Source organism: Balaenoptera borealis, assembly GCF_965194805.1.
Source record: "Balaenoptera borealis genome assembly, chromosome: 18".
Lineage (NCBI taxonomy): Eukaryota > Metazoa > Chordata > Mammalia > Artiodactyla > Balaenopteridae > Balaenoptera > Balaenoptera borealis.
The window spans coordinates 3,611,494-3,637,938 of NC_138877.1; the positions used below are offsets into that span (position 1 = coordinate 3,611,494).

Below are 26,445 nucleotides of genomic sequence, written 5' to 3' on the forward strand. Positions count from 1 at the left end.
CTGTGGAGCAACTAAGCCTGGGCGCCACAACTAGAGAGAAGCCCACAAGCCGCAACAAAGAGCCCTCATGCTGCAACTAAGACCCAACGCAGCCATAAATAAATAAATAGATAGACAGATAGATAAATAAACTGCTTGTTTCAGCTTCAAAAAAAAAAAAAAAGAAGAAGAGCAGAAACCAAGTTCAGTTAAGTAATTGACCAAGTCTCAGCCACTGGGACGTTCAGCCTCGTGGCAGCAGGTCCCAAGCCAGGATGTTACCCCCCCCGGGGATGCTTCTGCGTGTTGGGTTGGACTTCAGGATCCCCTCCGACCGCCAGCCTTTCAGGTCACTCCCCAGCCCCCAGGCCTCCAGGGTTGTCTTCCTACCTTTTGGGAGCCTGAACCCCTCATCCTAACCCCACCCCAGCCCCTCTCTTAACACCCCTCCCGACCCCTTTGCCTGTCCGACCTCTTATGACACTTGTTCCAGGCCTATCACTGGGCTGCTGAGTGCCCTTGAATCCTGTTTTCCTTTGGTTTTTTTGTTGCGTTTCTGATGGCACACCCAAGGACACGCACATCTTGAGGAGTAGAAAACTGTTTATCTTGTCCATCTATAATTTTCTTTTGTCCTGCTGAGAAGAAATACAGCTGTTCACTTCAATGCCTTGCTTTTTTTTTTAATTTTTTAAAAAATGTATTTGTTTTATTTATTTATTTTTGGCTGCATTGGATCTTCGTTGCGGTGCGCGGGCTTCTCATTGCGGTGGCTTCTCTTGTTGCAGAGCACGGGCTGTAGGCACAGGCTCAGTAGTTGTGGCTCACGGGCTCTAGAGCACAGGGCTCAGTAGTGCGGCTCACGGGCTCTAGAGCGCAGGCTCAGTAGTTGCGGCGCACGGGCTTAGTTGCTCCGCGGCATGTGGGATCTTCCTGGACCAGGGCTCGAACCCGTGTCCCCTGCATTGGCAGACGGATTCTTAACCACTGCGCCACCAGGGAAGTCCTCAATGCCTTATAAATGTAGTTAATTTTCATTTTCTGGATAGAAATGTTGACCTTTGGTACTAATAAATAAGATCCAAAGCCAAATTTAAAGAAATGAAAAAAGGGAAACCTTTGCCACTCCCTGTTGGTAACAGTCCATCAGCAGTGACGGGTCAGCTTCAGTGACCAGCGCTTTTGGGGAACAACAGGCCTGGAGAGGACGAGGCTCACTTCCCAGCTGCTTCTCACGCCTCCCGCCAGGGCCACGCCGGGGCCAGTGCATCCGCCCCTGGGTGGGCTGTCCTCCCCTGGCCCCTCGGCGCTCCCGGCCGGTGTTGGTGGAAGCTGGCGGCTCAGAGTGCAGACCAGCCACTGCTGGCAGATTCGGGCAGCAGGGCAGGGTCTGCAGGGCGCAGAGGAGATGGTGGGTGAGAACCAGGTGGAAGCTGGTGGGAGGGAGAAGAGGACAGAGACCCAGGTATTTGGAAAGACAGTTTTCAAAGCAGTACATACCCTGCTGGATGAGAAAGGACATCCTCAAATCATTATTCTTCTGGCCACTGAAAGACAAAGTACTCATTATTGTAGTCAGAGTGAGTGATGATACCGTGGCTTTTCAGCTTAGAACAAAACGGAGCCCTGCTGGCAGGTTACAGTGCTTGGCCTTCAGGGGTTAAGGGCTGTCAGCTCACTTTGTGTCTCAGAGGGCATTTGCACCGGTGAGCACGCGGCTGGTGATGGGTGGAGCAGCGGAGACGCTCTGGGTGGTGCCGTCGCTCAGGAAGAAGGCGCCGGGCTCCCCGAGACTCCGTTCAGACGTGCTGTGGGAGCGCGTTTACGCAGTCGGTGAGGTTCGCCGTGCAAAATACGGCCTCAGGTGGACAGGGAGCCAAGCCCACGTCTGCACACACCAAGCGGAGACTTGGTGACTTCCGCCGATTTTTAAAAATCATTTTTTGTAACCACGCAGGTTAGTAATTGAAGTCAGAAGATGTAGTTGGGTAGCTGTGTTGGTGAGAATCTGAACCCACCACATTCCTCCTTCAATTCACACCATCAGCTTATTGCAAATACATGCATCACCGACTTCCTGACCCTAAGGTGTCCCCAGGTGGGAGCAAGAGTGACTCTCAGGTAAAAGGTCACAGGTAAAGTCAAGGAGAGACAAGAGGGTGAAACATCCCCGACGTTGGGTAGAATTTCCCGTCGGTCAGCGTGTCTTTTTGGTCGTGACACTGTGCTGGCCAGGTGGTGGTCCAGGCTCCTTCCTCGTCACTGTCTCCCCTTTACCCCTCTTCCTCTCACATAAGAGGGTCTCTCTTCCCACGTTGGCGCTCCACCACGTTGCAGATGCTCACCGAGCATCACATCCACCCTCAGGAAAGAATTAAGCCAAATTCCTTTGTCCACAAAGACAGTTATCTCACATCCACGGAACTGGCCTTTTCTTCTGTTGTAATTTCACAGTGAGGCCAGACCATCTAAATATTGGCAATAGAACCAGGGAAATACATACATGACAAAATACAGATTTCAGACAGTCATTTGTATTAATCCCTCTTCCTTCAATGCCCCTTTTGTTTGCATTGAATTTAAATATGTGTCATTGTTTATGCTTAAAGTCTGTTTCTGTTTATCTGTCAATATGTCGGTAATAAGTCCAAACTGTGGTCTTAGTGCTCAAGGAGCTACAATAGAAAAAAGCACATTGTTTTAGTTTATTCTCTCCAAATCCTGTACCAACAGTGCTTAATACAAGGCTTTGGGAGAGGCTTGGAGATCTTGGACAAACATTATACTCAGGTGGGACTCTCACCTTGTGTCTCATCCACACAGAATGCTCCGCCAGTGTATTTAAGAAGCAGTGAGGGCAGGTCCTATAGCTTGTGTGCCACACCCCTCTAGAGAGGGACCAGAGGGTTGCTTCAGAGTCTTGGCAGGTGTACCCCTGCTCTGTATTCTCTGAGCTATCTCTGTGCCTGACCATTAATATTTTCCTGATTTGCCTAAAGTTTTTTTTCCTAAAGGCTTTTCTTAGTAATAGCTTTACCGTTTCATTCACAGTATTCCACGAGGTTGAGTTATTTTGCTCGTGGTCGCTTATTCTTATATAACATTGCTTCTGTTACCACTGGGAGATCATATGGTGGGACCCTTTGAGATACTTAGATAAAAGTAGTGATAGCTGTGTCTTTTGTAAGAAATGCGTCTAAACTTCTGGGGAGAGTCATGTTGGTTTGTCTTCACTGTGAATTTTCCTTCTGAATTTTCCTGCCGTCTAGGGCCGTGTAACAAGGACCCAGGCTGTCCCATCAGTGTATTCAGCGGCCTGCGCACTACGTTGGTGGTTCAATTGGTCTAAAAGACACTCCAGATTCTGACATAATTACAGTTAGAATATAATATCTGGTTCCGAATAATAACAGGAGGAAGCATGGCTAACACAGAAAGTTCTCTGTGGGAGGTACCATGCTAACCCTCTGTGTGCGTCACATCGTTCAGGTCTCACAAAAATCCTACGAGGTAGATACTGTTATTTCCCGATTTTACCGATAAGGAAAGTGGGGTTGTCATTTGCTGGTGGTAACACAGCTAGTAAATGGGAGAGCCAGCTCTTAACCAAGAGTATGCGCAGCCATATATACAATGGAATAGTTCTCAGCCATAAAAAGAAATCAAATTGAGTTATTTGCAGTGAGGTGGATGGACCTAGAGACTGTCGTACAGAGTGAAGTAAGCCAGAAAGAGAAAAACAAATATCGTATGCTAACACATATATGTGGAATCTAAAAAAAAAAATGGTTCTGAAGAACCTAGGGGCAGGACAGGAATAAAGATGCAGACGTAGAAAATGGACTTGAGGACATGGGGAGGGGGAAGGGTAAGCTGTGACAAAGTGAGAGAGTGGCATGGACATATATACACTACCAAATGTAAAATAGATAGCTAGTGGGAAGCAGCTGCATAGCACAGGGAGATCAGCTCGGTGCTTTGTGTCCACCTAGAGGGGTGGGATAGGGAGGGTGGGAGGGAGACGCAAGAGGGAGGGGATATGGGGATATATGTATACGTATAGCTGATTCACTTTGTTATAAAGCAGAAACTAACACACCATTGTAAAGCATTATACTCCAATAGAGATGTTAAAAAAAAAAAAAAAAAGAGTATGTGCAGCATTTTACAGTAAGTGTTCAAGCCAGGAAAAGAGAGAAGGAAAAAAGGATAAAGGCCCGCAGATGTCCGTGTACCACACTTGGACCAGTGGAGGGAAGCTTCTGTCCAATCCTTTTTAAAAGTTGAGCTCTGGACCTTCAGCAGCAAAGTGAATTCATGAACCAGCAGTGCTTCTGGTTCGAGCAGCGTCCACCGACACGGCAGCTCCGGGAGAAAGAGCTGTGTGTTTGCTATTTTAATTCTCACTCAGTAGAATCAGGTTCACATAAACACAACTTGCGTGAGCTCCACTTATGTGAGCTGATGGCCAGTAGAATCCGCTAGTTGTTTGTTATTATGTGTATTAACTTACCTGGATGGTCGCTGCTAACTATTTTCTGCTTCGACATCAGCAGGCCTAATTACACGCAGTTGCTCTACATAATCAAAATCCTGATACTGCATTCTTATCTTTAACCCTTTGATTGGTAGTAGTGTTCTGTCAGTTCCAAACTATTAGCAATCAGTTACCTCATTTCTCCACTGACTTTAGTTAAGATTTTCTACAAGGGACGACTCTATAGCACAGGGAACTTACCCAGTATTCTGTGATAACCTATATGAGAAAAGAATCTAAAAACGAATGAATATATGTATATGTATAACTGAATCACTTTGCTGTGCACCTGAAACTAACACAACATTGTAAATCAACAATGCTCCATTAAAATTAAAATATTTTAAAAAGTAAGAACAAAAAAAAAAAAGGATTTTCTAAGAGCAGAGATAAAGTTGCAGATAAGAACTGATAGGCCTGTTATTTAAAGAAGTTTCTTTGAATAACACACCTCTTCTTTTAATCACACACCTCTTCTAGGGTAAGAAATTCAGAAAAATGTTTTGATGAAAGCTTTCCAGAATGCAAAAAGGAGCTTTGATTCATATCACTAGTGTTTTCATTACAAGATTTGGACTTTCCTTCTTTAATTCAAAAGATAATAATGGAATAATTGGAACCATTTTGGAATATTGACTATAATCATATCTTTTTAAATGTCTTGTAATAGAGAGTAATGTTTATTAATAATCTAAAGGAAAGACTCTGTATATAAAGATTATGAGAATAGACATAAATGCGAAGGACACTTCTAAATGCTTTAAATTTAAGAATGCATTGAATTATATCCACCACCCTCCCCCTCCCTCCAGTTTCCAGAAGGACACTTCACATTTTCTTCATAGTTTCCTCCCAACAAACATGGTAACAAGCTGAGAATAGCAATAAAGCAGCGATGGGCAGGCAGCCCAGAGGGGAACAGAAATTGATCACGGCAGAATGGCAGATGGAGAGAGGGCTCAAAGGTCCTCCATGGGGGTCTCAGGGTCTCCTGCTCTCAGGAACCTGGGGAGCCGCCATCCCATAATCCCACAATCAGGGCGCCCATCCGTGCCATCACAGGGTACCCTGGGTTTCTTTGGTTCTGTAGCCTTTCAGCTTTTACATTTCACTTTATTTATCCTCAGTGGTTAGCCCAACGTGGCCAAGTGGGAAATAAAGATACAAAAGTTTACTTCTCAGAGGTGGGTTCTGCTTATGATAAAACCATATTTGTGAATCATCTGTATTAGTAATAGAAGAAAGCAAGCTTGAGGCCACCTTGGGGTTCTGCCTTGATTCACTTGCATTTAAATCATGAAAGGACTCATAATTAGGGCAGTGCCTGCAAGGGAACTTAAAAGAAGGAAACGAGCTCAGAAGTTCTGTATTTATAAACAAATGTTAAAACGTTGCTCAACAAAGGAAAAATGCTTGCCTAGCTGCACTGTTTTTGATGTGCTCTCAGTTCAAAAAGGAAAATCAATAAAAACAGTTTAGGACACTAACTTGGGAACTCAGCACTCAGAGCATGTTTGAAAACTGGTGTGACACGGTGAACTTTTGGTTTCACTTGCACACAACTGACTGCCCCAAATACAGATGTTAGAAGATGGTCTGGCCAATGTTTACTAGGCTCAGATTCTGGTAAACAGAAATGACAAGTTGAATGATTTGGGTGAAGCTTCAAAAGTAAGGTCAGAATGATTCCTTTTAAAAAAAGATGCAAATCCTAGTATAATCCTTCTGTCATTCCTTTGAAAAATGATACTTTCTTAATGTAAATAATCTTGCTTAATGAGTAATGAAATCTTGCTTGAGTTGTGATTACTGTTCATTATAAACTCCCACTGAGCTTCGCTCCTCTTATTTTACTTTGTGATATCATATTTTGAAATCACATTTTAGTTTCATTTTAATTCAGAGATTCACTCAACAAAAAATTTGTAGGCAGCTGCAATGGGCAAGGTCAGTAATTTTTTTAAAATATGGTAGTTCTATTTGTAATTTTTTAGGAACCTGCATATTGTTTTCCATAGTGTCTGCACCAATTTACATTCCCACAAACAGTGCAAGAGGGTCCCCTTTTCTCCACATTCTCACCAACACTTGTTATTTCTTGTCTTTTTGATGATAGCCATTCTGACAGGTGGGAAGTGATATCTCACTGTGGTTTTGGTTTGCATTTCCCTGCTGATTAGTGATGTTGAGCATTTCATGTGTCTGTTGGCCATCTGTTGTCTTCTTTGGAAAAATGCCTGTTCAGGTCCTCTGCCCATTTTTTAATCAGGTTGTTTGGGTTTTTTTGATATTCAGTTGTATGAGTCCTTTATATATGTTGGATATTAACCCCTTATCAGTCATATCATTTGCAAATATCTTCTCCCATTCAGTAGGCTGGGTTTTTTTGTTTCATTGATGGTTTCCTTTGATGTGCAAAAGCTTTTCAGTATGATTAGGTTCCAATTGTTTCATTTTGCTTTTGTTTCCCTTGTCAGAGGAGACAGATCTCAAAAACTGTTGCTAAGACCAGTGTCAAAGAGAGTACTGCTTGTATTTTCTTCCAGGAGTTTTATGGTCTTTTCATTTAGGTCTTTAATCCATTTTGAGTTTATTTTTGTATACAGTGTGAGAAAATGTTCTAATTTCATTCTTTTGCATGTGGTTTTCCAAGCACCACTTATTGGAGAGACTGTCTTTCTCCACTGTATATTCTTGCCTCCTTTGTTGTAGATTAATTGACCATAGGTGCATGGGGTTATCTCTGGGCTGTGCTGTTCCACTGATCCATGTACCTGTTTTTGTGCCAATACCATACTGTTTTGATGACTGTAGCTTTTGTAGTGTAGTCTGGAGTCAGGGGGCTAAAAATCACAAATCTGTTTTAACTTTCCTCTGGAATTGTTGAAATTTGCTTTCTGTAACCAATCCCCCAAATAAATCCTGATGTTGCTTAGTTATTTAAGAATTGGAAGAATTCATCCCATTAACCTTTGTTTACCACTTCTTTCTTGAAATGAATTCTTTTTCAGGCTTGTTTTCTTCTTATCTCAGAGACTAGCTCCTCCTCTTCTATCAGATTTCCTAATTTCACAGTGTACCTGAGTTCCGTCCTAGGTCCTCTTCTTTATCTACACTACACGTGTAGGTGATTTTACAGTCCTCTGGCTTTGGACATTATCTGTACACTCAAGAGTTTCAAATCTGTGTCTCCAATTACAATCTCTTTTATGCTTTGTTGGGATATCCAGCTGCCAACTCAGCAGCTCCGGGTAGACAGGTAACAGGTATCTGAAACTTCACATTTCCAAAACAGAATTCCCTTCCTTCCCGACCCCCACCAAATGCAGTGTCCTTCAAGCTTCTGCCATCCCGATTAGTAAATGGCACCATAGTTTTTCTGGGTTCACTCCAAAACCTCATATCATTGTTGGTTCCATCTTTCCTTGCCCATGACTCACAACTAGTACATCCAGTTGCTCTTACAACAAATATTGCTCAAACGTAACCAGTTGGCAACATCTCCGTGGTTACAGTCTTAACGCAAGCCATCATCATCATCATCTAGACCACTGCACACCCCCTCACCTGATGTCTTTCTCTCTTCACCTCAGCAGACAGCAGGTGGTTATCTTTCTAAAGTGTGAGAGCGTGTCACCCTCCACGTTTAAAACCCTCCAATCCCTTCCCATTATTATTATTATTTTATTATGCTATGCTTTGGTATTTAAGGAACCAAATACCAAATCCAAGGTCATGAAGGTTTTACCCTATGTTTTATTCTAAGAATTTTATAGCTTTAGTTCTTAAACTTAGATCTTTGATCCATTTTTTGAGTTAATTTTTTTAATATGGTATGAGATAGTATCCAGCTTCATTCTTTTGCACGTGGATATCCAGTTTTCCCAGCACCATTTGTTGAAGAGCATGGTCTTGGCACCCTTGTTAAAAATCAGTCGACCATACATGTGTGAGTTAGAGTTAGGGTTAGGTCAGTGCAACCTCTTTGGAATCAGTTTAGTCAAATGAATCTGGTGCTCTTGTGTACCAGGAATAGGTGAGACGTATATGAGCAAAATTTACTCATTATGCTTGTATTTGGGGTAGATTCCAAACCATCATTGCCCTGGCACATAAATCATCAAATGCAATGTGAAATCCAAAGCCTCAGAGGAAAGAGTTCAGTCCCCAAGAGAGCAGTGAGAGCTTAACAGTGTAAAACTTTGTCCAGAGTGTATCAGCATTAAATTAGCACTGCTGAAACAGTACGTTGAAGATTTGCAGTAACACCTGGAAGTTCCTTCCAATGTGCATATAAGTAGAATCCTGGAAGCTTTTTATATTACTTGTCTTATGGCCTTACAGATTTAATGAACCAAATGAAAAACTGAATCTCTGTTCCACATCCCTCCCTTTATCTCTAGGTAAGACAGAATCTATTCTTATTTCAAGGTAGAGTTCTAAGTGTCCATATTTCTTAAGCTACATTTAAAGGAATCATATCTTAAGTAATTTTAAATGTTGTCTGTCTTCATCTTGTACATAAAACTCCAGCAAATTTAATATTGGCATTCATCATGCTCTTCAAAGCAATCAAATTTGGGATCCTCAACATTTCCGTGTCAATAAAATAAGGCGTGGAACTAGCAGATTCGATGAAGACCTGCTTCATCCTTGCCATACTGGACGTCTGGGTGCCATTTGGGTTGGGTTTAGAAGATGGGGGAGTGGAGCTGTTTCCAGGCCTGAGTCTCTTAACAGCAGAGATATGGAAGGGAGGAGGAGATCCCCAAGAGACCGGCTGTTGACTGCAGAGCACTGCCACTTGCCTCATGGTGGCACTCGCTGGATTTGGGGCAGTTGTGGTGTTCTGAGAGGAGGACCTGAAAGTCTTACAAGAGTTGTTGGATTTGAACAAATCTGCTTGGATTGGAGCAGCCCAGTCTGAGCCTGCCCACCACCGCTTTGCCCACATCTGCTCTGTGGGCACACGGCATGTCTCGCTGGGTGCTGGGTGCTGGGTGTACGGAGAACCACCGGCTCGGGGCAGGCGCAGGCAAGGACTCTTGCTAATATATTGAGTGTTTTTATCGTGAAAGGGTTAGGGTTTTGTCAAGTACTTTTTTAGCATAAATGAGATGATCGTGTGTTTTTTTTCCCCTTTCATTTTTTTATTGTGTATTACGTTGATTGATTTTTTTTATGATTAATCATCATTGCCTTCATGGGATAGATCCCACTTGGTCATGGTGTATAATCCTTTAATATGCACTGACTTTGATTTGCTACTATTTTTGTTGAGGGTTTTTCATCTATATTTGTAAGGGATCTTGATCTGTAGTTTTCTTTCCTTATAGTGCCTTTATCTGGCTTTGGTATCAGGGTAATGTTGGCCTCATAGAATGAGTTAGGAACTCTTCTTTCCTCTTCATTTTTTGGAAGAGTTTGAGAAGGAATGGTGTTGATTTTTCTTTAAATATTTGGTAGAATTCACCAGTGAAGGCATCTGGTTCTAGGCTTTTCTTTGTCAGGAGGTTTTTGATTACTGATTCCATCTCTTTGTTATGGTCTATTTTGATTTTCTGTCTCTTCTGTGTCAGTTTTGTTGGCTTGTGTATTTCTAAGAATTTTTCTGTTTTACCTAGTTTATCCAATTTGTTGGTGTATTGTTGTTCATAATGTTCTCCCTTTTTATTTCTGTAAAGTCCATAGCAATGTCTGCTCTTTCATTTCTGATTTTAGTTATTTGAGTCTTCTCCCTTTTTTCCTGTCAATCTAAGTTTCATCAATTTTGCTGATCTTTTCAAAGAACTAACTTTTGGTTTTATTGCTTCTATTGTTTTTCTCTATTTATTTGTCTCTGCTCTAATCTTTATTACTTCATTCCATCTGCTAGCTTTTGGTTTAGTTTGCTCTTATTTTTCTAATGTCACCAAGTTAAACATTAGGTTATTGATTTTAGATCTTTTTAAATGTAGACATTTGCTGCTATAAATTTCCCTCTAAGCACTGCTTTTGCTGTATCCCATAAGTTTTGATATGTTGTTTTTTATTCTCATTCCTCTCAAAGTATTTTCTAATTTCCTTTGTGATTTCTTCTTTAACCCATTGGTTATTTAAGAGTATATTATTTAATTTCTGCATATTTGTGAACTTCCCGGTTTTCCTTGCGTTATTGATTTCTAGTTTAATTCCATTGTTGTTGGAAGAGTTACTTTGTATGATCTTAGTCTTTTTAAAGCTATTGAGACATGTTTTGTGACCTAACATGTGGTATAGCCTGAAGAATATTCCACATGTACTTGAGAAGAATATATGTTCTGCGATTGTTGAGTACTTCCTATTATTCTTAGAATAGAATTCAAGCTCCTCAATACGGTTTACAAATCCCTACATGCAGTGATCCTGACCAGTTCTCTGGCTCTGTCTCCTTCCACTCTTCTCTTGGTTTGCCCAGGAATTGTTTTTATTTCCTGACTTACTAATTAACTTAATGCTTTAGTGTAATAACATTAAATAGATGAGTGACTGATTAACTTAATTCCTTAGTGAAATAACAGTAATGTACCTTTTGATAGCGTGTGGAACCGTTGCTGTGTATCTTCGTGAAAAGTTTAAACATATATGGAAAAAGATTGAACGTAAATGTTCATAGCAACATTATTCATAATAGCCAAAAGGTGGAGACAACTCAGATATCCACCATCTGATGAATGAATAAACGAAATGTGGTCCATCCATACAGTGGAATGTTATTCAGTCATAAAAAGGAATGAAGTTCTGATGCATGCTGTAACATAGGTGAAACTCGAAGACATTCCACTAAGTTAAAGAAGCCATACACAAAAGGTCACATGATATTTTATGATTCCATTTATATGAAATATCCAGAATAGGCAAATTCATAGAGACAGAAAGCAGATTAGTGCTTACCAGGACATGGGGTGAAAAGGGGGAGGAAAACCATCACTTTAGTGGTGATGGTTACACAATGTTGTGAATGTACTCAGTGTCACTAAAGGTAAATTTTATGTTATGTATATTTCACCACAGTAAAAAAAATCAATTCAGTTTAAAAAATATATTTTTTTCTGTGCAAACAGAAAAAAATCTCATTTTCAAATAATGTTTTTTTAAATCAGTTATTGAAAAACAAACCACATAGTTCAAAGACCAAAGTTTAAAATGAAAAATAAGTAAAATGATAAAGACTCACTCTTTTACATTACATTACATCCAGTGTCAGAGTGCTTGATATAAAATGGATTTTAAAAATCCAACTATTTTATTTATTGTTTATTTCAGAGGAATATGCTGGTGGCTTGAACTCCAAAGGGTTTATCTCAACAGATAAATGAAATCTGGTGGTAGACAGTGCAGAGAGGATGTAGAACAGAGATGAGTAAACTACTGCTCTTTCTATGGGAATACAGCCCTAGCCATTCATGTACATATTGTCTGTGGCTCCTTTTCACTGCAATAGCAGAGTTGAGTGGTTGCAAACCTTTACAGGAAAAGTTTGCCCACCCTCAGTTTAGATACTGCATTTAGTATTTGACATCACTGAGGAGTCAAGCCTCCTCTACAATGTACTCCAACATCCTCAGTAACAAACTTTTATCCCCATGGCTGGCCAAAAAAAACAACACGGGCACATTTAGGTAAGGATATCTCCATGAATAAGAATTACACAGCTTTTTCCTCCCAGCTGGATTATAACTTGCCTGAGGATAAGAACCATACTTTATATTTACTTATATTCTTTATACTTTGCATTTAGAAAAGTAAGAAATAGTTTTATTAGGTCTACAAAAAAATCAGAAGAAAATACTCACGGACACTTTTGATACTCTCTGTCTTCATTTCTCAGAAATAAATTACTGATATTATTTTTTTACATGTTCCTTTGTTATCCATAATCAACAAATTCCACTTGGAAAGAAAAAGGAACAGTGCTATTCTAGCATGTCAAATAAAATGTAATCATGTCTTCTTGTCCTTCCTTCATCATCATTATCATCATCATTATTATTATTTTAAATAAAACCAAGGATACTTCAAATGCCAAAAAGAAAAAGAATAGAAGCTTTCTTTTAATGTGTGTGTCGCTTGTAACCAGGGGCAGGCGGGGCAAGAGAAAGGGGAGGAGGTGAAAAAAAACAAACGTAAATCATAATTGCATATCAAGACCCTCATCTAAATTAGAAGAGGATCTATGTATAAAATAAATAAGATACATGGACATAATGTGCCACACAGGGAATATAGCCTATATTTTATTATAACTATAAATGGAATATAACCTTAAAAAATTGTGAATCACTATGTTGTTACACCTGAAATTTATATAATTCTGTACATCAACTATACCTCAATAAACAAATAAATAATTTAGAAGAGGGGGAAAAAATCCAACTATTTTGTTTATTGGCAGACTTCTTTAATACATCTGGAATTCATACATTGAGTGTTACCATAGATATTTTTGTTTAACCAGTTTAGATTAACAAGATAAACCTTACTAAACTCCAGGGCTATATCCTTGCCTCAGTTAAGATTGCAAAATGCTCTTTGTTAATGTATTTTTTTAATGAAAGAACATAGCTAGAAATAGATTCATCAGGTTTTAAATTTGTTGAACAGTTATTCAACATGGGGTTTTTTGGTTGGTAATGGTAGTGGTGATGGAAGAGCACAGAAAGCAATGGATTGATTTGTACTTTACTTGAAAGAAATAAAAAAGTCAAAGATAAAATATATTACTGAAAATTATTAGCAAACGTCTAAATCGTAAGTTTATCTTCCTGAACTAATTGTTAATTGAGTTGCATGTGCCAAAGCATGGTCATCCACAAGTGAAAAGGCTCACATTTCCAATTCTGTTGGAGTTTCCGAAGTGATCTGTCACATAGTGTGACACCTGCTGTATTATTTTCTTACGTGACCTCTCTGATGAAAACACAAGGCATTAGTGAGGTCTTAAACATGGAAGCCCAGGCAGAAAGCATAATTAGTTCATTTACAGCTGGTTCTCCCCTACTCTATTTATCTGACACTCATCTAGTTCTACCATATAGACCTTAAAAAGAACATTTAAAAAATAAATTTAAAGAGCCATATGTTCTTTTTCACTGCGATAACATGCAAGAGCCTCTTTAATCTTGGGGCAAGAGAGGCTGAATTTGTGAAGCTCTATTTGTGTTTTAAGTTAGGTCAAGTTATATTGTATATGTTAACTAATTAAGTAGAATTTACTGGTCTGTACAAAATTTGAACTAGCAATCCTTCACACGGTAGTATATTTTTTGCTCTAAGCGATATTGTTGGAATATTGGAAGGAGCATAGCTTAATTTTTTTAAAAAGAGCAGACAGACAAATCGGGCCTAAATCTAGATTGAACCAGATTCAGTTGTTTAAATGAAAAACTGTATAGATTTGTACAGATGTCTTCATTTTTTAAAAATAATTTATCTTTTATTCAAATTGTTGAATACTTTATATTACAGTAAATTTGATTGAAAAAAATGAGGAAAGAAATCAATTTTTAAATATATACTCATGTTGAAATCAAACAAGCCAGCCGAACGGAGTACAAACCAAGGAACACTGTAGTTTGGTTTGCTTTCCAGAATATGAATACCCAATGGTGGTTTAAATGAAAAACTGTTTATAGATTTGAACAGACGTCTTCATCTGTAAAACCCTTGCTGTGAAGGATTATTATAACATTTCAAAAGTGGGTAATAAGAGGCCGGCCCTCTGTAGGTGTTTGGTGTGTGGTGTCTGTGATAATGTTGATGATAATTTGGATGACTTAATACAAAAAAAAAAAAAATTCATGGGCTTCTGTTGTTAGCAGATCTCTAAATGTTCATGTAATTTTCTCCATCCCTCTGAGTGGTTTTAGGGGGAGGGAGTGGGTAAAAATGTAAGATAAAGATGCCTAATTTGGTAAAATGATAGGAATGCAATTTAATCGTTCCCTGTATCCAATTTGCCTAACGGTCAGTTTCTGAAATTGACACCAAAGCAGCTTTTGTTGGAAGATGTGATTGACCTCCTGAAGGTCCTCTCCTTTTCTGGCTTCTTTGGTAATTCACTATAACTCTATTGTTGCTAAGTGTGGATTTTTAACTAAGATTACATTTGGCGGAGAATAACTAAAATAAGATCCCTTTCTGATGAGTCCATGGGGTGCTAATTCAGATTGAATAGAGAGAGCTAAATTTTTGTTTCATTCTCATTCTGAAGTTATAGCCAATAACCTTCAAGGTTTGTGTATTGATAAATCTGAGCAACCCTTGCTTTTTCTCCCAGAGTCAAATTAACATAACGTAAAGTAAGTGCCTGCAGATGAAACTGTTATTTTCCCCCAGCTGTTTGCACCTGTACTGTCACCAGCCAGAGGTGGAGGGATAAAGGACAAACGCACTGTGGGTATAATCTCATCTCAGTGATTGGACAATTTGCCATTTAACAAACTTTGGGGAATACTTAGGGTTTTCCAGTTTCTTTCACAGACATGCATTCGTTTCATCATTTATATTTATTGGGCACCAGCTATGTGCCCAGAACTCTTGTAAGTATCATCAATACAGTGGTGAACAAAACCGCTGACATCTCTGCCCTTATGGAGCCTGTATTTCAGGGAGGGATTTAATTGGTTGTGGTCAAGGCTAAGCAGCTGTAACAAGGAAGCCCCCCAGCACTGCAGCCTCTATAAGACAGCAGGTCCTCTCCGTTCTGTAACCGTCCAGGTGATTCAGCTGGTGGAACAGCTGTGCTGCAGGTGTCCTGCAGAGGCCCGGTGTCTGGCCCTTGCTGCTCTGCCAGCCTTGGGGTAGCTTCCTCTTCTGTCCTCCTCACCCATAGGATCCAGACTGGGCTGCTGCTACATGCAGCTCCAGCCCCAGTGAAGGGGACTCCGGAGTCATTTGTCCCTAAAGTGGAGATGACACAGATGCCACACCATCCCTTCTGCTACATGCAGCTCCAGCCCCAGTGAAGGGGACTCCGGAGTCATTTGTCCCTAAAGTGGAGATGACACAGATGCCACACCATCCCTTCTGCTACATGCAGCTCCAGCCCCAGTGAAGGGGACTCCGGAGTCATTTGTCCCTAAAGTGGAGATGACACAGATGCCACACCATCCCTTCTGCTCATCCTGCCGGGCCCCCTTGACTCTGGTTTGGACGTATCACACTTGGCCACAAAGGAGGCTGGGAAACGTAGCCTCTTGCTGGACCAGCTTAAACACAAGGCAGGGGGGTGGGTTTGGGGAAGCAGAGTGGGCTGTACTGCTCCCACCACAGGGGAGAAAGACAAGGAAGCACCCAAGTTAAATATATAAAATGTCAGGTGGTGGCAAGTGCTGGGGAGGAAAGGAAAGCGGGGGGCATTGGAGAGAGATGACAGCTTTAAGGAGTTGGGCAGGGGAGCCTCACTGAGTAGGTGACACTTGAGGAAAGAGCTACAGCAGTGAAGGGGTCATGCTCGCAGCCCGGGGAGGGCGCTGCAGACCGAGGCCATGGCAGGGAGGAGAGATTCGCGGGGCGCAGGGCGGGTGCTGGGAAGAGGGTGGGCCGGGACGGTGGAGAGCTCGTTTGGCGATATGCTGGGCTTAAGGTGCTTCCCCATCCACGTGGCGACGCCCCGCTGGCCGTTGGGTTTGTGACTCTGGAGCTGGGAAAGCAGCTTGGACTGGGAATGTAAAGTTCAGAGAAACGAGATGCAGCGTCTGACTTAATCCTGTTCTTTACTGTAAGGACCACGCTCACCTCTGTGGGGAGAAGCCGGCCAGGCCACAGGGAGGTCACGGGCTCCTGACCGCAGACCTGTCCGGGGGTGCAGGTGTGCATGGAAGCTCGTTCCGCCCTGAGGGAAATTCTCGTGGCCCCCCGCAGTGGATCTCGGTGCCACATCTGAGCCACTGTGTGATCGTCCCTGGGGAGGCTGAGGTTCAGGGAGGGGCCAGATGGCGCCAACCAGCTCCCTCCTCCCTGCTCAGCACCCTCTGTGGGGAGTGGGCTCTGGGAAGAGGGAGCTTTTGTTCAGCAGGTTTTTAAACACAGCCTACTCAGGCGTGAGAGAGGTTGAACAAGCAGGGGGCTCGAGAGGAAGCAGAGCTGCAGTTACTAGTGGAGGGCGTCTGGGCGCTGCCCCTCCTGCCATCTCGCCCTCGAATCCTTTCCAGACTCAAGCCCCTCCGTAGAGTTTCCGCTCTGCCCAGCTCATCATGCGACACTGAGATCCACGCTGGGCCAGAGGCCCGCAAGTGGAACGAGCTTCCGTGCACACCTGGACACGGGGCAGGTCTGTGGTCAGGAGGCCCGTGGTCTGGGGGGCCCGGCACCTGGACACCTGCACACCTGGACACTGGGCAGGTCTGTGGTCAGGAGGCCCGTGGTCTGTGGGGCCCGGCACCTGGACACCTGCACACCTGGACACTGGGCAGGTCTGTGGTCAGGAGGCCCGTGGTCTGTGGGGCCCAGCACCTGGACACCTGCACACCTGGACACTGGGCAGGTCTGTGGTCAGGAGGCCCGTGGTCTGTGGGGCCCGGCACCTGGACACCTGCACACCTGGACACTGGGCAGGTCTGTGGTCAGGAGGCCTGTGGTCTCGGGGGCCCGGCCAGCTTCTCCCCACAGACATGAGCCACCTTCTCCTCATCGCTACCTGACAGATGTTTACCTGCATCCCTGGGCAGGGTGGTCCACCAGAAAGGACCCGAAGGCCACGTTCCGGTTCTCAGGCTGCCTGCACGTCGCTGTGTGACCTTGAGCAGGTCCCTCAAAGTCTGGGTTTTCTCCTCTATAAATGGAGGGTGGTCAACGGACCTCACCCCATCGTCAGGAGGGTGGGGTCACCGGAGGTGCGTGTCACCGTCAGGTGGAGGAAAGCACGCCAAGGTCCACCCCGGCCTGAGCTCCTCCTCGGACTTTCCCGAAAGCAGTCGGAGCCCGGCAACAAATCCCCCCAACACACACGTCTCCCCAGCCACATTCCGAAGCTCTTTAGAGGCTGAGGTGCAAGGAGGGCGTCTCAGCTACTCGGATTCGCTCACCTTGTCCCACTCCAAAGGGGGCAGCAGGCCTTATAGAAACACTTGCCAGGCCTTGCAGGTGACCCCCGTGTTCTCATCTGTTCAGATCCTCACTCAACGAACGTCGTGCCTTGTAGGACTGAGACGTCTCAGTCACTACAGACACTCAGTACATCACCGTCCAGTTGAGCTGAGCCCACTGAAACGTTCAGTGTGAAACTGAACCCATGTACAGTGTGTCCTGTAACGTGAAACTTAAGCGAAGAAACAGCTCTCACTCTGAAGTAACTTGCCGAAGCGTAGTGCTGAGATCAGGGAGGAATCTGATAACTTAATTGGTTAGGGTAAGACGTGCCTTTGTATTCCAGAAGAGTTAAAACTTTCCAGAGAATATGGATAGTCCTATTCCCGATTGCTTGGACGTACCCTCAGGATCCTAGCAAGGTGAGGGTGAGATGCCTTGTAGGCATCGAGGTGCTTGGTCAGGGAATTGAGTTAAAGCCGTGGGTGGAAAGAATCTTGAATCTCAGTATCATGGCAGCAGCTACAGGCCAGAGAAGCAATCCTTTTTGGTTTGTAGTCGATAAATCCTTTTCTGAGCCAGAACTTAGTAGGGTAGAAGCCACTTCATACAGCTGGTACCGCTCCCTCCCCTCTGTTTTTACTGCTTAAGTCAAAAGAATGATAAGAAAATAGGCTTTTATCGGGAACTGATGTGAATGAGTTTCTGAGGGTGGTTCTAAAATCTAATGATATTCGGCCCAGTCTCTCATAGCTTCTGTAGTTATGTCTGCATTGCTGATGTGACAAACTTGAGAATGATGAACCCATTTCCCATTAAAAAAAAAAAAAAAAAAGATGGTGTTTGCTGTAAGGGTTGTCATAAACTTGTCCATATAAACAAGAATAAAGAATGTGGCTTTCGGATCATGCTTCCCATGGGGACTCTTGGGAGCGGTGTTTGCGTTAAACAAGATGCCTTTTCGTATATAGGTGTCAAAAACTGAGAGGTGAAACGTCCGTCTTTTTCTTGTTCATCTTCAGATGCTCCTGCCTGGGAAATGCATAGAGAAATAGCTTATTTGGTGTAATTACGTTTAAAATGGACGTTATTATGGCAACTCACTAGCATTGAAATCACAGTATTAGTGCCCTTCCTTGGAAAGATACGTGTTACCAAGACTTTTCTGATTGGCTTGGGGAAAATAAACCCTGAGTCACAAACCACCAAATTAAAAATATAATACCCATTTGAGGGCATTTCAGCTTATTTATAAGTTAGAAACAGTTCCTTTTCTATGAAGGCAAGGAAGTTGACTAATCCATTTTAGAAAGGTTTTAAACAATAAGAACCCAGAAGACTCTAATCTTGACCTACTTTAACCTGAATTCCTGGTTCTTCCGTAGGGTTTTTCTGAATATCTAATACTCCATTGATCAACGAGTTTAACTTAATCCTTACATCTAGTTAGGAACTTTATCTTCGACTCAAATAACGTATTCAGTCTCATTTTGATAACAGTTCTGCTAAAGCCTGGTATTGACTAGAGCTTGGTTATTTGGTGGGAAGTTTCAGCTAAGGGGCCTGATCTCACTCTGAACTAAACCGCTTTCTCACAAACATAAATCAGCTTCACCATTTGGTCGCAATAGGTAATACTTAATGTTTCCCAAGCGTAGCTCACGATTTTACTTGCATTCGATATAAATTCCTATTCGTGTATTTACTTATCAGTGTTTGCACAGCTGTGCTTGTGTTCATACGTCCTCTTGTGAATTTGTCCACTGACAGAGGCTGTTTCAGGTTTAGATTTCATCTCTATCAGGTCAGAGGTGTAATCTGTTTAACTTGCTGTATGATGAACATCTAACGTGTGCGATTTGATTATGACAGTATGTCTACATAGCTAGAAGCGCTATTTTTTTATGAATATTAAAACATGTTTACAAACAAGTATCCTTCAAAATGTATGATTGGATTAAGATTCTTATTCATCCAGGTCCAAGGCATATGGTTTATGTGCCTTTCCCAGTGGCAATAAGAAACGTGTATGAGGGTAGCCCAGAATCACTGAGTGTAGATACACCAAGATTCAACATTCCAGAACGATCGCTCCTGCTGTCATATTTTTATGATTCAATAATATCAACCCTGAAGTTTCTCTCTGGCTCTAGCCTCAGGGGTCGTACAGTGGAAACCAGGCTTCAGGGGTTGGGATGGGGGTGGGGCCTATGCAGTCAGGGCTGGGGAGAAAGTACCAGGTGGCCTTTTGTGCCGTGTGCAGCACCGATGCAGACACCAGCCTGTCATCTCTAGGGCTGCCAAGTCCATTACCATCACCGTGAGCCACAGGGGCAAACGGCCCTCAAGATGTGCTTCGTCCAAATTGAGATGTGCTGTCAATCTGAGGTCACAACAGTGGTTTTTTTCTCCAAAACTTAGGTGTTGTTCAGTAATTTAACAGCTAAGGCGTTAAAAAATGTTCACTGTCTCAGAAAGTGGGGACCTACTGTGAGGTTATGAATGATCCAAGTCCTCGTTTTCCCCTAAAGTTGACCCCCAAAGCATACTTTAGTTCAGCCTGCTTAAAACTGTAGAAGGTCTAATGCCAATTACAGAATGCATATCGAGTGCTTGCTCTGTGGCCCACACTGCCAAGTGCTGGGGAGGAAGAACAAGATGACAGATTCCCAACTCGCGGACGGTTCTGGCCCAACGGGCCCGACAGCACACGTGTCAGGGCTGCGCGTGCTTGGTGTCATGGGAACAGAGGAGAGTCGCAGGTAGAGGTGCGGTATTCCAGCGATCTCCCGGGCGGAGGGCGTGTCTGAGCCCTCTAGAACACCTCCCCCTGGTCTCACTGATGTTGCCTGAAGGCCACTGCAGCAGGGGACCCCGAGTTCAGTGTGAGCACCTGAGTACCTTGGGTGGTCGAGATGTGCTGATTCCATCCCCGTGGTTTTCAGGTACCAGCAAGGTCAACCTGGTGAGGATCCCGTCCACGGCCTCCAGCCCGCGGGACACGGCCCTGGCTGCCGTGATCTGCAGCGCCCTGGCCACCGTCCTGCTGGCCCTGCTCATCCTCTGCGTCATATATTGTAAGCGGCAGTTTATGGAGAAGAAACCCAGCTGTGAGTTCTGAGCTCTTTCTGTGTCTTAGCGTCTTGGTGAAGGGTGTTTGTCCGTCATCACTGCCATCCGGGTGTCCGACGAGAACCTAAGAGGAGAGTCAGGTTGCAGCCAAAGGGACAGAGAGAACACGTGGAAACAGGCGTCCCAGGGGCCTGCTCCCCAAGCGGCCTCCTGCCAAAAGGCGCAGAGGGCGCGGCCAGCGGGCAACATCACTTCCCGGGGACCTGAGGAGGCAGGGATACCCCCGCCCCTCGGCAGAAGCACAGCTCGTCTGAGTTCTGGCAACACAAGTACCTTACGTCTCGAGCTGCCTTGACCGATTGTTTCATATCTTTGCTTCCGTGTAAGAAGGAGTATTTTTAGCTGTGAACAGCAGCTCTCCTTTCCTTTATGACTGCAAAAGCTGGGGTGGTTCTGGCTGCGCTGTGATGTCCGTGGGCCCCTCCTGGGGAAGCTGTCTCGCTGACCGAGTTCTCGGCCTCCGCAGGGTCCCTGAGGGCACAGGACCTGCAGTACAACGGTTCTGAACTGTCCTGTTTCGACAGACCCCGGCTCAGCACCGCTGCGCCCCACGCCTGTTGTCAGTGCCACCGGGACTCGGCCCAGACCTGCGGTAAGTTCAGCGCTTGGGGGCCACTGGGAATGCGGGCCCTGAAGCTGCAAAGAACTGCTCCCACTCAGGTTTCCAGTTAAAGCTAATCTAGTTCAGTCCTTCTCCCCCGTCCCCTGATGTTTTGGGTGTTTTGTGTCTCTTAAGTATTGAACAGAAAAGAAGCATGTCATTAAAATTCTAGAATTTCTCAGTAACTTCTTAAGCAAGTTTGCCTTTATTTTGGGGTGAATTGATTTAGAATAATATGAGCCTTTTGCAGAACAGGGGATCCATCTCCTTTCTTGTCTGGTGGATTCCAACTGAACCTGCATGTAAGTGTCTTAGTGTCTTTTGGGATATCTTAAAGAAGAGGGAGGAGGGAGACCTATTGCAGGGTTTTCCACAAACCATAATTGTCTCTGGGGTTATTGACAGAAGTGAAAGTTTAGGGAAGTCCAGGCAGACCCCGGAGATACTGTGGGTTCGGTTCCAGACCACTGCAATAAAGTGAATATTGCAATAAAGCGAGTCACGTGATATTTTGGGGTTTCCCAGTGCATATAACAGTTACGTTTGCACTGTACTGTAGTCTATTAAGTGTGCAACAGCATTATGTCTAAAAAAATAATGTATACACCTTAATTTAAAAATACTTTATTGCTGAAAAATGCTAACCGTCATCTGAGCCTTCAGCGAGTATAGTAGTAACATTGAGATCCCTGATCACAGATCAGCATGACAAATATCACAATAATGAAAAAATAATGAAAAATTCGAAATATTGTGAGAATTACCAAAGTGGGACACAGACACAAAGTGAGGAGATGCTGTAGGAAAAATGCTGTCGATAGACCTGCTCAATGCAAGGTGGCCACAGACCTTCACTTTGGGAAAAAGCAATAACTGTGAGGCACGACACAGCCAGGTCTGCCTGTGATTCAGATGGACTTGGTTTCTAACGTGGGCAAAAACGGGCAAAGGTGACACCAGCTGGCACCCTTCCTGCGCCTGTCCCCACGAACTCACCTCCTCTGCAAAGTAAAAATCGACGCGGCCGCAGCCCTTCCGGAAGCCTGCCCTATGCCTGCTCCGGCACCTGTGGTTGCAATAGCGCAGCAGCAGCATTTTGTCTCCTGTAATAACCTTCCTTGAAGTTAAACATTTCCCAGTTCAATTGCTTATTGTCTCAGAACTGTCCGATCTTTCTTTTCAAGAAATTGAAGGGTTCAGCTTTTCAGTCTAATATTTAATATGTGGGATAAGGCATCTTCAACGTCATTATTTCTCTACTGGCCACTACTGTCTTCTGCTTTAGGGTTGAGAATAAAACATAGGATTTCCGTAGCGTGCGTGGATCTGGTTTTGCCTTTGCCTGCAGACGTCGTAGACTCAGCTCCTGGCAGTAGCGATGCCTTGGTGATTCTCAGGGCGGCCCAAGCACTGCATTTTCTAGATGCTGTGCCAGGCACTGCCCCTAGATCAGAGTTAGCAAAGAGGATCGCTTGAGAGAGAAACTTGGGTTTGAAATGTGATCAAGTACAGCTTTGTGCAAACTCTGCCTCATCGTCACTTCTATCTGAAAAGAAAGATTAAATACGTGGATGGCTTTGTTGCACGTTTTTGTAATAGAACGCAGAGACTGGACAGAATCCGCCCCCGCTGTCACCCGCCCAGGTTCAGTGTCGCTCATCATATAAATTGCTTCTTCCTTAGTGGCAGTGCCTATTTTCTTTTCACTTTTATTTTGACATAATTTCAGACTTTCAAAAATGTTGAAAGAATAGGACAAAGAATTCCCACATACCCTGTACCTCGATTCCCCCAGTATTAACATTGTATCTCATTTCCACATTTGCTTTATCGTTTTTATCTCTTTCTAAGCATGGTGGGTGTACACAGTCGACCCTTGAACAACTTGGGGGTTAGGGGCACCCACTCTCCGCCCAGTCAAAAATCAACGTGTAACTTATAGTTGGCCCTCTGTATCTGCGGCTTCTCTGTGTTCACGGTTTCTCCGTATCCGTGGTCCTGCATCCTCGGAGCCAAATACCCGCTGATCATGTGGCACTGTAGTATTTACTGTTGAGTATTTACTCCAAGACGTGCACCCACACACTGCAAATCCACGTTGTTCAAGGGCCAACTGTGTGCTTTACATAGACATGTACACAGTTTTTAAATTTCCATTTAAAAATCAGTTGCAGGGAGTTCACTGGTGCCCTAGGGTTAGGATTCTGGGCTTTCACTGCCGTGGCCTGGGTTCAGTCCCTGGTTGGCGAACAGAGATCCCACAAGCTGTGCGGTGCAGCCAAAAAAAGAGAAAAATCTGTTGCAGATGAGGTGTCCCTTTACTTCAGTGCTTGTTTCCTAAGAACAAGAATGTTCTCTTACACACAGCATGATTAGTGCTAATTTCCTAATTTTGTCTGTATGCTTTACTATATTTATAGTTTTATAAAATCAGAATTACATATGTCTGTATATGTAGAGAGAGAAGTCTAGAAGGCTGTTCAGAAATGTGGACAGTGTTTTACAGCTTACGGAATTAAGGAAGATTTATATTTTAATTTCTGATCTAATCTCTCTATTTTTAAAGTTTTTTTCTTCAGTGAATGTGTATTACCTTTGTAAGCAAAAATACCTACCGCTTCAGTGAACATAATAGTTTGCAAAGCTGTGTGCACATAGATAGCTATTCTTTAAGATACATTCCTAGCAGTAAAAAGACAAAAAGGTGTGTGTGTATTGAGTTAAAGGGTTTAGACGTTTATGTTCTGCGCTGCGTGGCTAGGCCACTCTGCAGAAACTCTGTGCTCTTTCCACCCTCGTCAGCCATACGTCATTTCACGTACCCTCTCATCATTCCTCTTCATCCTTATTTTCGTTGCAGTAAAATAGACATCACCTTAAATTTACCGTTTTAGCCGTTTCTCAGTGCACAGTTGGGGGGCATTAAGCACGTTCACATTGTTGTGCAACCGTCACCACCATCCCCAGAACTTCTCCACGACCCCAAACTGAAACCCTGTCCCCTTTAAACACTAACCCCCTATTCTTCCTGCCCTCCAGCCCCTGGGACCCACCATCCTACTTTCTGTCTCCAGGAATTTGACTCTTCCTGGTCCTTCATAGAAGTGGTCCATCATTTTTAAGATAAGAAAAAAGAGAAAAAATTAAACCTCATAACCCCTTTCCCCCCGAAAGTCACCCAAAGGGGATAGCTAAATTTTCAAGAGCAGTGTTGAACTGGTATAAACAAGCGCTGCACCTCACAGCCCTGCCGGCTTTCCTAGGGCCCGTGCATCTCATCCCATCCGCATGCTGTGACGGGGCCTGCAGCGTCGGCCGGGAGACTCCTGCTTGCAGGGTGCACTCCAAGGCCATTCTTCAGGACAGGTAAATGGGTGTTTTTAATCTATGTAATTTCATGTTCGCGTGTGCAAATATACAGGCTATACTCATTCACCAATTTTTATGTGAAACTATGGGACATCACTTTTTTAGTATTATTAATAACATTCTAGACATTGTAGGGGGTGGGAACTTTGGCAAGAATTAGGTAAGTGTCTCAGGGTTACTGATAGCCAATGTAACATTCTTTATTCTTTATATTCCACTAATTTTGTTTTTGTCTTATATTCATGATTTGTGACACTTCCATCATCTGTAAGTAATTTTTAGCATGTCACATACTCAGAGAATTTTAGAACAGCAATCAAAGGAACTCAGTTAAGACCCAGGAAACTGCCTATTTTAGACATCGGATTAAGTTTAACTATATTGGTTAGAAGTAGGTATAAAAATTCGGTTTTAAAGTAAATGTAGTAATTTAACTTACTGTATTGAAGCAAGTTTATAACAAAGGAAACAGGAGAATTCTGACTTAATAACTTGTTGTTTATTTCATCTAGAAAACTGAAAAGCATAGCTGGAATGTTGCTTTGTAGTAGGTTTTTCTCCCAGTAGAGTACTTACAGCTCCTTCGAACATGTGTCCAGAAACACAGGTCCAGCGGGGGAAGCAATGCCGACTTTCTTCGGGTCTCTTTCAAGGTCCATCTGTGGCGAGTTTTCGGACGCCTGGCCTCTGATGCAAAATCCCAGCTGTGGTGACGACATCTCTTCCTGCGATTCTTATCCTGAGCTCCCTGGAGAAGATGTTCGCTCTCTCAATCCAGAGAGTGCAAGCTCGGCATCCTTGGACTCAAACAGTAGTCGGGGTGTGGTTGGTGGGGCGGTTCCAATTCAAGCTCATCCTGAAAACTTTACAGAAACTACTGATTTATCGAGACTCGACAACTCAGTGCCAGAACCAGCGCTAACTCAGGACGCGCTCACTGCTAGAAATCAGCTGGATCAGGAGAGAGGAGATGTCCATCACCTGACCACTCAGCCGTCACCCCAGGTAAGGCAGCGATGGATTTGCTGTGGGCACAGCAATGATTTAAGGAATCCCAGAGGGAACAGGACTCTGTCCTCCATTAAATGTGGGGGAACCTGGGGAGAAGGTCTTTCCGTCCTTCATAACTTCTTGCATGTTATAGGAGAATATATTTAAATTAAATTTCAGGAGTCTTTTTTTTAAACTAATAGCTCATCTCTAAGGCCATCCAGGGCAGCCGCATTCTTTTCTCCTCTTGTCACTCCAGCTACCCAGCACCACACCCCAGCACCATCCTGATTGAGAGATGAGTTATTTATGGGAGCATCTTGGAAGCAGTTCCTCACCTTTGTCTTCCCCCGTGATGTTCTTATGCCCAATACTTACATGCTGTCCATTCACGGTCGAGTTAACGAGAATTTAGGTCCCCTCGGCTACCCTTTTCCCTCCTCTCTCTTTCACTGTGGTTTTTCTAGATTGCTTTGCTTTGACTGATTGATCAGTTTGGTTGGAAATTGATTGTTGGTTGTGATCTGGCACCAAAGACAGTAGAAGAACCTTCCAGATGGAAGGGTCTGAAATCAGGTTTTGGGGTGGGGCGGGTGGTGACTGCAGGGAGATGGGGCTCTGGCACCGGGGGTACCTGGGCACTGGCCCTGCTTTCTCCTCCAGGTGAGGAGGTGGCCCTTGCTGAATTTGACTTAATGTGTATAAGCGTTTCCTGAATGTGAGCACATACATCGTTGGTGTACGTTCTTCTGGAAGAATGATGCCGGCCTTGAGTATGAAAGGGCAGAAT

At 43.5% G+C, this 26,445-nt stretch overlaps 1 protein-coding gene across 7 annotated transcripts in view; it reads left to right on the forward strand.

The window, feature by feature from the left end:
• Positions 1-26,445, forward strand: part of TNFRSF19 (TNF receptor superfamily member 19) — a 97,273-nt gene that overhangs the window by 63,957 nt on the left and 6,871 nt on the right. For 4 of the 7 annotated variants that reach the window (XM_082365801.1, XM_082365803.1, XM_082365802.1 and 1 more), the window contains exons 6-9: positions 20,509-20,673; positions 21,162-21,287; positions 24,542-24,662; positions 25,265-25,670. In XM_082365801.1, the coding sequence (XP_082221927.1) occupies positions 20,509-20,673; positions 21,162-21,287; positions 24,542-24,662; positions 25,265-25,670 (818 nt within the window). The remainder of the gene's footprint in view (positions 1-20,508; positions 20,674-21,161; positions 21,288-24,541; positions 24,663-25,264; positions 25,671-26,445) is intronic. The other 3 variants (XM_082365799.1, XM_082365798.1, XM_082365800.1) reach the window with 3 other exon arrangements.